The sequence below is a fragment of the Erythrolamprus reginae genome, chromosome 8 (assembly GCF_031021105.1).
Source record: "Erythrolamprus reginae isolate rEryReg1 chromosome 8, rEryReg1.hap1, whole genome shotgun sequence".
Lineage (NCBI taxonomy): Eukaryota > Metazoa > Chordata > Lepidosauria > Squamata > Dipsadidae > Erythrolamprus > Erythrolamprus reginae.
In genome coordinates, this window is record NC_091957.1 from 15503606 (window position 1) to 15518945 (window position 15340).

Here is a 15340-nt window from a genome sequence, read left to right on the forward strand (position 1 = left end):
GATACGTTTGATGCTTAAGACCTTCCACCATTCTTGTAGCCCGTCTTTGGACCCGTTCAATTTTGTCAATATCTTTTTGTAGGTGAGGTCTCCAGAACTGAACACAGTATTCCAAATGTGGTGTCACCAGCATTCTATATAGCGGGATCATAATCTCCCTCTTCCTGCTTGTTATACCTCTAGCATAGCTCTAGCATAATTTAAGGGCTAACAATAATTTTAACAATGGGGGGAAAAATGGTCATCTAGTCCTGATTCAACGGAACCGAAGCATCCCTGCCAAACTTTATTTATATTCATTTATTTTGTCAAACAAGTATAGGATTGTAGTTTGTATAAGCATAACATTAGTAGTACATAACGATCAAAGAAGACAACAGGACAGTAGGACAGGGATGGTAGGCACAACGGTGCGCTTGTGCACGCCCCTTACAGACCTCGACTGGGCAGAGTCGACTGTAGACAATCTGAGGTTAAAGATTTTGGGGTTTAGGGAAGAACTTCATCTGGACTTCAAAGCCAAGTAGAGTCAGACCGGTTCATCTTGGAGTGGAGGCCACTCGGAGATCTCCTCCAAGGCTAGCACAGTACTGAGATGGCAAACCTATGGCATGGGTGCCACAGGGGGCATGTGGAGCCATATCAGCGGGCACATGAGCCTTGGCCCTAGGTCAGCTCCAGGGCAGATGTGCACACTGGCCAGCTGTTTCCTGGAGAAGACCATGAATCTGTGCGGGTGCTCCCTTTATCCTCCTCCCATTGCTCCAAAATTAATAATGGGAATTTGGAAGTAGATTTAAGGGGCGAAAAATAGCCTTTTTTTCTTACAAACACCGGGATAGCTGAAAGTACTGGAATTAAGGCAGGAACTGCTATTCTCCTTTCTTAAAATACAAGTAAATTAAAATTTTTAGAAGAACATGAAAAGCAAATTATAAAGAGAGGAAGGAAGGAAGGAAAAGAAAGAAAGAAAGAAAGACAGACAGAAAATAAAATGAGGAAGTATTTTTGTTGGGCATAAATAGGTTATGATAAAGGGACCACATATTTAGTTTTGCATATGCCGACAGCAGCAAAATATGATATTTGCAAAATAATGGAAAAATGAGAACACCTCATAAGATGAGGATGTAATTTGGAAAAGCCTAGATTGTGCTGAAATGGACAGACCAACTTTAAAAGTAAAAGATAAAGAAGACAAGAGAATATTACTGGATGTGGAATAGATTTTACCAGTGGTTAGAGATAAGAGGTAAAAACTAGAGGAAGAAAGACTCCGAATGTATTTACTAAATACAAACATCATTTATAACTAATTATGCCAATATACTTAACAAAACAATAAATAAGCTAATATAAAAAGAAACTTAGCCAAAAATATTTGGTTATATTATTACTATCGTTATCAATGTATGCGTCAATATTTTTTTACTGTCTTTTCTTTCTTTTTTTGTAAATAATACACTGTATTCAAAATGCTTACGAATAAAATAAAAATAAAAACAAAATAAAAAGAATAAATAAATAAATGCAAGTTAATTTATAAAGTTCTCTCTGGAAGGAAGGACAGAAGGAAGGAAGGAAGGATAAATAAATGCAAGTTCAATTATAAAGTTCTCTATTGAAGGAAGGAAGGAAGGAAGGAAGGAAGAATAAATAAACGCAAGTTCAATTATAAAGTTCTTTCTTGAAGGAAGGAAGGAAGGAAGGAAGGAAGGAAGGAAGAATAAATAAATGCAAGTTCAATTATAAAGTTCTTTCTTTCTTTCTTTCTTGAAGGAAGGAAGGAAGGAAGGAAGGAAGGAAGAATAAATAAACGCAAGTTCCATTATAAAGTTCTCTCTTGAAGGAAGGAAGGAAGGAAGGAAGGAAGGAAGGAAGGAAGGAAGGAAGAATAAATAAATGCAAGTTCAATTATAAAGTTCTTTCTTGAAGGAAGGAAGGAAGGAAGGAAGGAAGGAAGGAAGGAAGGAAGGAAGAAAGAATAAATAAATGCAAGTTCCATTATGAAGTTCTCTCTTGAAGGAAGGAAGGAAGGAAGGAAGGAAGGAAGGAAGGAAGGAAGGAAGGAAAAATAAATGCAAGTTCAATTATAAAGCTCTTTCTTGAAGGAAGGAAAGAAGGAAGGGAGGAAGGAAGGGAGGGAGGGAGGGAGGGAGGAAAAATAAATAAATGCAAGTTCAATTATAAAGTTCTTTCTGGAAGGAAGGAAGGAAGGAAGAATAAATAAATGCAAGTTCAATTATAAAGTTCTTTCTTGAAGGAAGGAAGGAAGGAAGGAAGGAAGGAAGGAAGGAAGGAAGGAAGGATAAATAAAATTCTCTCTGACTTGGGCCCTTTTTTGTCAATCGGCCCAATGGGGAAGGGCGAAGAAAAATGCCCGCTTGACTTTACATACATCAACATTATCAGGCTTAGGGTTTCCAAAACAGGGCAGGGTACTAGAAACTTTGTGGGGGGCAGGGAAAATAATAAATCTAACCGGAAATTGGGGGAAGACAGAGACGTCGGATTCTTACCTGACTGGGCATGGTGGGAGGCGGCGGCCAAAAATAGGCGTTGTTAAAGCGCGGCTCCGCCATTCTGGAGATCAAAACAGACGGAAGGAGAGGGTGAGGATGATGGGTTAAGGTCTGGAAGGCAGAGTTGATCAGCTGCTCCCCCCTCCCCAAAGCCCCCCCCCCAACAGCAGAACCCCCGGAAGGAGGAAATTCCCCAAAAGGAAAATAAACCACAGAGAATTAAAAAACAACAACAGTTGCAGAATCCTGCAGAATTTTGCTTCCCCTTTCCCCCACACTTGGGTTAGTCCTCCACTTACAACAATTCATTTAGTTATTTTATTTGTTATTTTATTTGCACTGGCTGCCGATCGGTTTCCAGTCACAATTTAAAGTGTTGGTAATGACCTTTAAAGCCCTACATGGTATTGGGCCAGAATACATCCGGAATCGCCTTCTACCGCACGAATCCCAGCGGCCGATAAGGTCCCACAGAGTTGGCCTTCTCCGGGTCCCGTCGACCAAACAATGTCCAGGGGAAGAGCCTTCTCTGTGGCGGCCCCGGCCCTCTGGAATCAACTCCCCCCAGAGATTAGAACGGCCCCCAACTTCCTTGTCTTTCGCAAATTACTCAAGACCCACCTTTGTCGCCAGGCATGGGGGAGTTAGGATATTCCTTCCCCTAGGTCATTACAAGTTATGTATGGTATGTTTGTGTGTATGTTTGGTTTTTATAATAAGGGGTTTTAGTTGTTTTATTAAATTGGACTGTTACATGTTGTTTTTTATCATTGTTGTTAGCCGCCCCGAGTCTGCGGAGAGGGGCGGCATACAAATCCAATAAATAATAATAATAATAATTTCTTTTCTCACGTACATATGGGTGGTATACAAAGATATAATATTTATATACATGATGCTAGAAAGAGAGAAACATGAGGACAAGGAACGGAAGGCACGCTGGTGCACTTATGCACGCCCCTTACTGATCTCTTAGGAGTCGGGAGGGGTCATCAGTGGACAGTCTTAAGGGAAAAGTTTTGGGGATTAGGTGATGATACTACAGAGTCCGGTAGTGAGTTCCATGCATCAACTACTCGGTTACTAAAGTTGTCTTTCCTGCAGTCCAGTTTGGAGAAGTTTACTTTGTGTTTGTATCTGTTGTGTGCTCGTGAGTTGTTGTGGTTGAAGCTGAAGTAGGAAGGGCATTGTAGCAGATGATTTTATGGGCTATGCTTAGGACCTGTTTAAGGCGACATAGTTCTAAGCTTTCTAAACCTAGGATTATGAGTCTGGTTGCGTAGGGGATTCTGTTGTGAGTGAAGGAGTGGAGGGCTCTTTTCGTAAAGTATCTCTAGATGCTTTCTAGAGTGTTTATGTCTGAAATGTGGTGTGGGTTCCAGACAGATGAGCTGTAATACTAAGTTCAGTAACTAGTAGTAAGTTACTTAGTAGTACCTTACTACTTAGTAGTTAGTTACTACTAAGGCACTGAAAAAAGGGAGTTTTCACACTTAACATCTCTTGTTAACATCTCTTGTCATCAAATTTTGGATGCTTGGCAACTGATTCATATTTATGGTGGTCACAATCACATGACCCCCACTCCCCTTTTGTGATCTTCTGACCAGGCAAGTTGATGTGTGGAAGACAAATTCACTCAACGACCACGTAACTAGCTGCACAACTGTAGTGATTCACTTAACAACGAGAGAGGTCGTAAAATAGGGCAAAACTCACTTGGTGCAACTGAGTCACCTAGTGAGATAAAATCTTGGGCTCCGTTTTTCGTTGTAAAGCAAGGACGTTTGGTTTTTGGCCCAAGGTCAGGAAGAAGCAGGTAAATTATATTTTTTAAAAGTGCAGTTAAGACCATAAGCCACTTTTCAAGCTTAGTTTCAGCTAGAAAAAGGAAGCGAGGAACCTCAGGCGGACTCCCACTTCAATCCAAAACCTGAGAATGGGTTCTTGAGACCAGCCAAACTGTTGAGTGGAGGCTTGGCAGGACCTTCACTGGTGTAGCACCCTGAAATCCTGGCCTCCAAATGGATAAAATGCCTATTTTGTTTTGGGTTTTTTTATTGGTGGAATTGGGAAGGATTGGGGGGAAAATACTCCATCAGAAATAAAGAGGCTCAAATCTTTCAGCCCCACCAAATTTTAACTCTCCCAGAGAACATAAATATATACAGTATATATATATACAGTATTTCAAAATACACACACACACACAAAACAAAGGGTTGGCTGGAATTGGACCCAATTTTTAAAGTTTTCACACTTTGGGAAATTCAAGGTAAGGAAAAACTGAAAAAACGAAATCACAACAAATAAATTTCTTTTTATCTTTCTTTTGACAAGAGACACAAGTTTGGAAAGTTTGGGAGTTACTGATAAACTGCAACGCCCACCCAAAACTCCCAAGCCATCTTCAGAAATAACAAAAATAATAAACAACCAGGGAGACAAATTGCAGCGCTTGTGGATTAAACAACGCAAAACTAATTTAAACAGAGAAAACACACTTCAAATCAGTACCGACAACTGGATAGAAACCTCCTTTTAAACGATGGCAAAGAAATTTTGATTGTTTGGGAGTTGGAAATGACAACATTGTTGGTAAAAGGACTAGTAGCAAATAAAGGTAGAAGCTGATGCGATTTGTGCAATTGTTTTTGTCCATTTTTATGGTGGTGGTGGGATATTGTAGCAAAAACTTTAAAATCTTATTTCATCTTATACGTATTTAAACCAAGACACGTGCAGATTTCAAGATTATTTTTCTCTCTTCTTGCAATTTTTTCTGCCAAAAACGTTTTTCTCAATTCTCCCTAAGTTGCGTTCTGTCTCCCTTTTATAACCCATCATCCACAAAGTCAGCGTGAACCCAGCTTCGCTTTGGGCCACAGCCCAAATTTTCAGCGTTTGTTCAAGAGAAGTTCTTTGAATCTCAACTGTTCAAACTGTCCAGCCTCCGAGTCACACAGATAAATCCTGGTCACTTTTTTAAAAAAATGGCCTAACTTATCTAGGATGTTTGGGGTTTGAGAATAATTTGAGGTGGGCAGAAAGAAAAAGAAGGATGGAGTTTAAAAAGAAAGCCAACACCCTCCTGATAACGTTACTTAGTTCGGTTCTGAAAGCAACACACTCAGAAAGCACCAAGGACCACATGGTCCTCCCCTTCCTTGCTAGCACTGATGATGTTCCCTAGTTGGGTCACGAGACGTTTGCAAAGGAACCACCCTGCTTCACTATGGAAATTCAAAACAGAGATGAATCGGATTTCTACAAAGCCTGGGAAAAATTGTACCAATGGCTAAATCAAATAAAATACCTCAATATTATTTAAAGACAACTAAACAACAATACTTTCCACCATCAACTTAAGAAATGAAAACAACCTTCATCTTGAATCACATTAGCTATCGAACAAGACATCCTGAAGATGTTTTTTTCCAAACTGTATAAACTAATCCCCAAAGGACTGTTTACTTACACAAACCTACAATAAACCATTAAAAATTATACTTCTACACTCAACTTGAATAAGAACACTATACGAATAATCAACATTGAGGGGTAACCTATAACCACTATAGAAATAGATATTGTAGGTAGCTTGCGATCGAAATGACAACTAGATAGTTGACATAACTCTTCTCTCTACTCTTCCTTAATATTTTACTCTTTTAATTCTATCCTTATCTTTTATTTTCTCTCTTGTTTAACTTGCATTATTGAGATACTTTGCATTTAATGATGTTCTCTTTTTAATGTATATATTTAACAACAACAACAACAACAACAGAGTTGGAAGAGACCTTAGAGGTCTTTTAGTCCAACCGCCTGCTTAGGCAGGAAACCCTACACTTCTTCAGACATTGGGGTGCTTTAGGATTCCTGCTCAGGCAGGGGGTTGGACTTGATGACCTGCATGGTCCCTTTCAACTCTAACAATAAATAAATAAATAAATCTTCTTAAAAACTTCCAGTGTTGGGGCATTCATGACTTCTGGTGGCAACTCCTGTTCCATGGATTAATATTTCTAATTTCTCCTTAGTTCTAAGTTGCTTCTCTCCTTGATTAGTTTCCACCCATTGCTTCTTGTTCTAGCCTCAGGTGCTCTGGAAGATAGCTTAACTCCTTCTTCTTTGTGGCAACCCCTGAGATATTGGAAGGATGCTATCATGTCTCCCCTGGTCCTTCTTTTCACCAAACTACCCATGCCCAGTTCCTGCAACCATTCTTCATATGTTTAGCCTCCAGTCCCCTGATCATCTTTGTTGTTCTTCTCTGCACTCAACGTCCTTTTTGCATCGTGGCAACCGTATTCCAAGTGTGGCCTTACCAAGGAATTGTAAAGTGGTATTATTAACACTTCACATGCTCTTGATTCAATCCCTCTGTTAATGCAGCCTAGAACTGTGTTGGCTTTTTTGGCAGCTGCTACCCACGGCTGGCTCAGATTTAAATGGCTGTCCACTAGGACTCCAAGGTCCCTCTCCTGGTTACTACTGTAGAACAATGTATTAAATAAATGTTATTTTTTTAAAAAAGAAAGAACCCTCCATGCTCCAGTTGAACCCTCGATATTTCAAACCCTGGTTTGCAATCAGAGAAAATGACTCCTGGGTATTAGGACAGTGTTTCCCAACCTTGGCAACTTGAAGATATTTGGACTTCAACTCCCAGAATTCCCCAGCCAGCGAATGCTGGCTGGGGAATTCTGGGAGTTGAAGTCCAAATATCTTCAAGTTGCCAAGGTTGGGAAACACTGTATTAGGGGGTCCCAGAACCAGAAGGGGATCCATATCCCCCTTTGGGGAAGGTTGACCCCCAGGCATATTCTCCCAAGCCCACTTCCTCCATAGCCCTGAGCCAGGAAATGGGGGATATTAGGACCCCCTCTGCCGGATATGAAGGCAGTAAGGCCGGGACGGAGAGATGGATGGAGGGGACTGGTCACTGCAGGGTCCGGTCACAGCCCTGCAAGAAGGGAAGATGTTAACCGCAGCTCGGTACTCACGGGCGATCTTGAACCCCCGGCCAGGAGGGTGTTGACGTGACTCGAAACCGCCTCTGCCAGATCCTACCAAACTGCGGTTAATACAAGCTACGGCCCCTGGCAGGGGGCGGCTGTGCCTGGGAGGCCCCCGGGCCCCTCGCCTGGCTGAAATAAAGAGAAATAAGACATGGTTCACACAGGAAACAGCGGCCGAGCACGAAGCATGGGCCGGGCAGGAGATAGAACCTCCTGTGGAAGGGCAGTCTACCTCAAAAGAGTCCAAAGGCGCAAAAAAGCTCTTCTTGATTCAATGCCTCTGGTAAAACCTCATTGTGTGTTCACAGTCACATGGTCAGCTAGACCTGGTTAACTTGAGTTAGCTGTTCCTAGAGCGAATGGCGGTCCTGCCACGGAGCAGGCAGGACACGCGACTGAGACTTCGAGTGAAGAGAAGCGAGGAGTGAAAGAGAGAAGCAAAAATGCAGAGAAAAGAAAGAAAGAAAGAAAGAGGAAGGAAGGAAGGAAAAGAAAGGGAGAGACAAAGAAAGAAAAGAAAGGAAGGAAAAGGAGAGGGAGAAAGAGAAAGAATGAAAGAAAAAGGAAGGAAGGAAAGAAGGAAAAAGAGGGAGAAAAAAGAAGGAAGGAAGGAAGAAGGAAAGAAAAAGGAAGGGAAGAAGGAAGGAAAGAAAAGGAAAGGGAGAGAAAAAGAAAGAAAAGAAAAGAAAAAGGAAGAGAGGTAGGAAGAAAAAGAAGAGGAAGAAAGAGAAAGAATGAAAGAAAAAGGAAGAAAGGAAGAGAAAGAAAGACGAAGGAAGGAAAAGGAAAGGGAGAGAGAGAAAGAAAGAAAAGAAGGAAGGAAGGAAAAGAAGAGGAAGAAAGAGAAAGAAGGAAAGAAAAAGGAAGAAAGGAAGAGAAAGAAAGACGAAGGAAGGAAAAGGAAAGGGAGAGAGAGAAAGAAAGAAAAGAAGGAAGGAAGGAAAAGAAGAGGAAGAAAGAGAAAGAAGGAAAGAAAAAGGAAGGAAGAGAAAGAAAGAAAGACAAAGGCAGGAAGGAAGGAAAAGGAAAGGGAGAGAGAGAAAGAAAGAAAAGAAGGAAGGAAGGAAAAGAAGAGGAAGAAAGAGAAAGAAGGAAAGAAAAAGGAAGGAAGGAAGGAAGAGAAAGAAAGAAAGACGAAGGCAGGAAGGAAGGAAAAGGAAAGGGAGAGAGAGAAAGAAAGAAAAGAAGGAAGGAAGGAAAAGAAGAGGAAGAAAGAGAAAGAAGGAAAGAAAAAGGAAGGAAGAGAAAGAAAGAAAGAAAGACGAAGGCAGGAAGGAAGGAAAAGGAAAGGGAGAGAGAGAAAGAAAGAAAAGAAGGAAGGAAAAGGAGAGGAAGAAAGAGAAAGAAAAAGGAAGGAAGGAAAGAAACGAAGAGAGGGAGGGAGGGAGGAAGGAAGGAAAAAGAGAGGGAGAAAGAAAGAAAAAAGGGGAAGGAAGGAAGGAAGAAAGAAATGGAGGGAAGAAGGAAAAGGAAAGCAAGAGAGAAAGAAAAGAAAGGAAGGAAGGAAAGAAAGAAAAGGAGAGGGAGAAAGAGAAAGAAAGAAATTCACCAATCCTTCTGCTCTTAAAAATAAAGCTCAGCCCTTCTATCACAGCCTCACAACACTCAACACACATGGTGTGGTTTTGTATCCCCTTCCAGCATCACAATAACACAACCACCTGAGATGCTACCGAAAGCAACATGTGAGACCAGGGGGCTGCTTGCAGGGTGTCCTCACTTAGCGACCATTCCAAGTTAGGAGAGGCCTTCCCACTGGTACTTACAACCTGGTTTTAAAGTTGCAATGGCCGTCTCTCCCGTTAGGTGGTTGCATTTTTGATGTTTCACAACCACATTTATGGATATTTGCAGTGTTAAGGCCATGTGACTGTAATGTACAACCTTTTTGCTGGAAACTGGGGCTTAATTCTAGTTTCTGGCCAAAACACAGAATGATTTCTACTAATCATGGTCTACTGAATAGGCCAACATGAGCTGGATTCACCCATTACATTGCACCACAAATTCTGTTTTTATAAATCTCAGTGCTTGAATCTCTACCACTAAGGAGTTGTTTGCTTTGAACCACAATCTGTTTACAAAAGACACTAAACCACAAACAAACCAGGTTTTCAAATACAAATAAAACTGCAACGGTAACAGTGTAACACACAGAGCAAGGAGCCTTTGTTATTTACATTTTTCCCTGTTCAAAAAGTTTCAAACTAACTTGGATTTTAAACAAAAATCGGATGTGAGAGGATGGCAGGCTTGCCATTTTAAAAAGTTTGCTTTCCTTCATTAAGAAAAATTAAATAAACCAGCAGATCAAATGCACTTATTTGATTTAAGACCAGGGGGGATCCTCTAAAATTCACATTTCTAACTTTCCTGGAAATAATAATAATTTATTATAATAATAATTTATTAGATTTGTATGCCGCCCCTCTCCGTGGACTCGGAGCGGCTAAAGTTGGGAAAACAAATTGGTATGGGGGGGGGGGATCTTAATTTATCTAATAAAAAATTACAAAGCTATAATTTTCTGATATTAAAATTTGGACCCTGCAGTTCTCCAAATGAAAATCAGAGACACAGCACCACTATGTATATCTTAGCAGAAAGTATTTTTCAAATGTACATATACTGTATTTAGATATTTCTCCAGGGTTTTTCCCTTCCATCTTATTTTGACTTATTTTGTCGGGTGCAAGGCAGATAGATGGCTGGCCTGTGGAACTCAGTGCCACAAGGTGCTGGCATATTTCAGTGCGGGTCAAATTAGTCATGATAACTGTAAAGGTTCCTAGTCCTCAAGTTTACAGATGAAGGAGACACATGAAGATTGTGCTTGTGTAGAGAGGCCTTCTTAGGTCTGATAAAGCCTTTCTCTATGTCTAGGATAAGTTTCATCAAACAATATAAAACTGAATAAAATAGAAGCAAATACCTGAAAAGCTTTAAGATTTGGAAACTTTGAGTGGACTTCAACTCCCAGAATCCCCTGGCAATAGCGCATTCCTTTTGATATGTCTCCCCATTTGATATGATATTCTTACTCTCTTGCGGTCCCTTTCTCTGCAATCTCTCCGCTCTATAGACAGTGGAAGAAAAGAAAGAGGCATGGGTGGCTGAGGAATTCTGGGAGTTGAAGTCCACAAAGGCTTAAAAGTTGCCAAGGTTGGAGAACTCCTAATGTTTAAGAAACGGAATTGGTGTCTCACATTTAGAGCAATTACTCATCCTTTGCCAAAGGACACAAGCTGGCTGGAAAAACAAGACACACACAGCTGGCCTCCTTTCACAGCCTTCCAGTTTTCCCACCAATTGACCTCCCAAGTACCCCAATTTCAGCAGGTCCCTCGGCTAGGGATCTGGGAGGTCATGTAGTCCAACCCCTTTCTACTATCCCAGACAAATGGCCCTCCAGGCTTCCATTGAAGGGAGAGCTTTCAGGGTGGTGCAATTTAAACCCAACTTCTCCAAAGCACAAACCAGGTTCCAGAAATAAAGCTGCATTTTAAATCCCAAAACACAGTTTAACAGCTAAACAAGCATGGTTAGGGCAGGTGAGGGGATCCCTCCCAGCACCCACTGCCTCGTTGAAACCCACCTCCCAGGATTGTGTCACTCACAACTCATCAGACCCCACCTGTTTAAAAAAAAACCAAAAACCAAATTGCAATTACAGTACAGACAGGCCTCGGCTCATTTATTACATTTATTTATTGCATTTATATGCTGCCCACTCCAAAACAGACTCTGAGCAGCTACGACCCCAACAGACCCCCAAATTTGTCTTGCTAAAAACAAGGCCCCCGTTAAGTGAGTTTCGTCCTACTTTACAACCTTCCTGCACACCGTTGTTAAGCGAATTGCTGCCTCTGTTCAGTTAGCAAGCGAATCTGCGTTGACTTTGCTGGTTAGAAGGTCCCAAATGTAGATCACGTGAAACCCCCCCCCCAGGACACCCCGACTGTCATAAATGTGAGTCTGTCACTAAGCAGCTGAATTTGGATCACAAGGGTCATCGGTTACTTTATTTCCCAGGGTCACTGAAACTTCAAGGGGTCATTAATGTTACCTCTGTTAAATTGAGAACTATTCACAGCCATCCAAAACGGAGGGTTATTTATGCAGGAAAAAAAGGAACTGTGAAGGGACCCCCCCAATGTCCCCCCTTCTGCCCCACAGCCCCCCACTGTGCCCACCCCCGTCAATCTCTTCCCCCCCTCCCTAAGGCCTGGAGTGGCAGGAACCCAAGGCCTGAGTTTTAACCAGAGTTGGGCGGTTCAGAAAACCAAGCAAAATTTCAGATTATGGCTGGAGACCCCCCCAACCTCCCCCCACACATCCAAGCTGCCCCCAAACTGCTGGGAAATAACACAAAAGGGAAAGACAAACACACCTCCAGGAGATTCCATGCAGCCAGTGGAAAGAAAGAAAAAATGAGAAATTCCAGCATTCCCACCTCCAAATAGCCACTACACACACACACACACACACACACACACACACACACACACACACACACACACAGAGAGAGAGAGAGAGAGAGAGAGAGAGAGAGAGAGATCATCTTAGTTCCCCACCCCAAAGAAATTCCTGCTGGACAAGCCCCCACCCCTTTCCTGCCATCCCAGGCAAACAAACTCCGATATTAACCAGGACATATTTATATACCATACAGTAGGAGGGAGTATATATTTAACACAAAGCCCGAACACTTCTTACAAAGTCGCAAATGCGCGAAAAGCGCCAAGAAAACACAACACACAACACAAACCGCACCGGGGAGGCCAATTCCTCCCCCCCATGTTCCTTGGAAGCTTCGGCCCTTTGCAAAAATCCACCCGCGACCCGTGCAAAAGTTCCCCGCTTATTCCGCAGCAAACGTGGCATCGTTCAAACGACCGAGAGAGAAATGTCTTTTTCGCAGGAAGGGAGAAAGGAAGGGAAGAGAAACGCGGGCGGAATCCCACCATTTTGGAGCCCGAAAGAAGGGAAGGAATAAATAAATAAACAAACAAGCCCACCAACTATCCGAAAAGATACATTTGGCATTTCCTGCGCTGGGGTTTCTCCCCCTTTCGCCTCTTTCCTCCAACGCGGGTTCGGTTCCCCCGCGCCCTCCTCGGACACGCGTGGAAAGAAAGAAAAGGCGGAATTGCAGAGGCGGGGGGCTCCGCGGGCTGCTCCCCCTTTTCTCCGCCAAGCTTCTCACCGCCCCGATGTGTCCCGAAGACCCTTCCCCGATTTCTGCACCCTAGCTCCCCCCCCCGCCATGAGAAAGCGGAGCAGAAAGGCAAAAAATTGCGAAAAGCAAAATATTAAACCAAGATTTCCCCCACCTCTTTTGGGGAGGGGGGAAATCCCCCCGTGCGCCCCCCCCCGCTGCCCTCCTCCTGCGATCCCTCCACCTCCCCCCCGCCCCCCGCGAGCCGGGCAGAGTTTTTGCTGAAAATTTGCAGACAAAAGAGTGCAAAAAAATGGCAGCCAATGTTATTTTTAAAACGGATCGGGGACGCCATATTCTGCAGATCTGGGGGGGGGGAAGGGGGGACCCGCCAGCCCAGAGACCCCCGGCGGGGGGGGGGGACAGAGAGGGAGGGGGGCTCTCCCGACCGCGCCAGGCAGCCCCCCCACAAAGCAGGGCCAAAGGGGGGGGAAACACCCCAAAGGAAAGATAAACGCCACCTCGCTCCTCTTGGCCATGGTCTCTCGCCTAGCGCCCGAGGATCGCTCCTGGCCCGAAAGCTGCGCCCCAAAGGGGCTCTTAGATCGGCATGGTGGGTTTTTTGGGAGGGGGATTGAAAGGATCTCTCGATCCCCCGATCGCGGGTTTTGAATAGCCCGGCCTTTTATTTATTTTTTTAAAAAAAGAAAGGAAGGAAGAAAGGCGCATAGATAGACGCGCCCGGCTTGCCAATCGCCTCTCCGCCGCCAGCCGTCTGCGCCAGGAAAAGGGGGCGCCCCCCCTCGCCCAGCCTTCCTCCTCCTCCCTCTCTGGCGGGGGGTGGGCAAAGGAGAGACCCCCTCCCTCCATCCCCCTCCCGGGTTTCCCCCAGAGACTGACCTGAAGAGCAAGAGGAGGGGGCACCGGCAAGTTTGGCCCAAACGGGCGCATTTTTCCCAAACTCTTCTTTCTGCTTCCGACCCCTCCCTTCCCACGCCCCCCCCGCACACGCCCCCCCCCCTTCTGGAGTTCAAGAAGTCAAGAGAAGAAATCACAAGCGCTTCGGCCCAGGTACCTTCCACGGTGGAGGAAGAGGAGGAGAAGAAAGGGACACTTTTGCAAAGGAGTTATTTTTTTTATCCCTCCAAAATCCATCCGTTCAGGATGGAGGGGGGGCTTGTTTTTGGTGGTGGGGGGACAGCGAATGAGCGGCTGGTGAATCCCCCAATCCCCCTCCCCAACTGGGCTTCCCCCTCCCACGCTGAAAGGTGTGCCCCCCTAATGTGTCCCTCCCCAGCCTCGCACTTTTGCGTGCTCCCCTCCTTTGGCTGGGTGGTAAATTCAAATCTTCCGGGTTGGTGGACAGATCACTTCTGGGTCCTCCGCAAGGCTCGGAGATCTGGGTGGATCCCTTGAAAGAGGGTTTTAAAAAAAGAGGGAGGGGGGGAATAATAGAGGAGGAGAAATATTTGCCTTTATTGGGGGGGGGGGGGAAATAAGAGGGAAATTTGCAAAATCTTGTTTTAAAGAGTGGGAGGTCGTTCCTTCTTCACTTCTGTTTTCTCACTCCCCTTTTCCCTTTGTCTCTCAACAATTTTCTCTTTCCATCTCTCTTACTCTCTCTTTCAATTTCTTTCACTCTTTCTCTCATTCCCTTTCCCTCTGCCTTTTTCTTTTGTTCTCTTTCCCTCTTTCTCTTTTACTCTTTCAATCTCTTTTCTGTCTCTTATTCTTTCTCATTTTCTTTCTCTTCTGCTCTCCCCCTTTCCTTTTCATTCTTTCTCATTCTTTCTCTTCTGCTCTCCCCCTTTCCTTTTCATTCTTTCTCATTCTTTCCCTTTTGCTCTCTCCCTTTCCTTGTGCTCTTTCTCGTTCTTTCTCTTTCTCTCTTTTGCTCTCTCCCCCTTTTCTTTTGCTCTTTTTCGTTCTTTCTCTCTTTTGCTCTCTCCCCCTTTTCTTTTGCTCTTTTTTGTTTTCTCTTTCTCTCTCTTTTGCTCTCTCCCTTTCCTTGTGCTCTTTTTCATTCTTTCTCTTTCTCTCTTTTGCTCTCCCACTTTTCTTTTGCTCTTTTTTGTTCTTTCTCTCTTTTGCTCTCTCCCCCTTTTCTTTTGCTCTTTTTCGTTCTTTCTCTCTTTTGCTCTCTCCCTTTCCTTGTGCCCTTTCTCGTTCTTTCTCTTTCGCTCTCTTTTTTGCTCTCTCCCTTTCCTTGTGCTCTCTTTCGTTCTTTCTCTTTCTCTCTTTTCCTCTCTCCCCCTTTCCTTTTGCTCTTTTTCATTTTCTCTCTTTCTCTCTCTTTTGTTCTCTCCCCCTTTCCTTTTGCTTTTTCATTCTTTCTCTTTCTCTCCTTTGCTCTCCCCCTTTCCTTTTGCTCTTTTTTGTTCATTCTCTCTTTCTTTTGCTCTCTCCCCCTTTCCTTTTGTTCTTTTTTGTTCATTCTCTCTTTCTTTTGCTCTCTCCCCCTTTCCTTTTGTTCTTTCTCTCTCTCTTTTGCTCTCTCCCCCTTTACTTTTTGCTCTTTTTCATTCTTTCTCTCTCTTTAAGCATTCTCTCCTCTTTTCTTTTCGCTCTCTCTCTCTCACACACACACACACACAATTCCCTCAACTCGGCAGGGTGTCATTTCCTCTCTTGCCCCC

At 43.6% G+C, this 15340-nt stretch overlaps 1 protein-coding gene across 14 annotated transcripts in view; it reads right to left on the reverse strand.

Moving 5' to 3' along the window:
- The window catches only part of ZNF362 (zinc finger protein 362), a 28552-nt gene extending 14440 nt beyond the window's left edge, over positions 1-14112 (reverse strand). The window contains exons 1-4 of one of the 14 annotated variants that reach the window (XM_070759001.1): positions 14010-14112; positions 10479-10622; positions 7532-7675; positions 2520-2583 (exon numbers count right to left, since the gene is read on the reverse strand). In XM_070759001.1, the coding sequence (XP_070615102.1) occupies positions 2520-2582 (63 nt within the window). In that variant the 5' untranslated portion in view covers position 2583; positions 7532-7675; positions 10479-10622; positions 14010-14112. The other 13 variants (XM_070759005.1, XM_070758999.1, XM_070758998.1 and 10 more) reach the window with 13 other exon arrangements.
- Positions 14113-15340: the final 1228 nt, after the last annotated feature.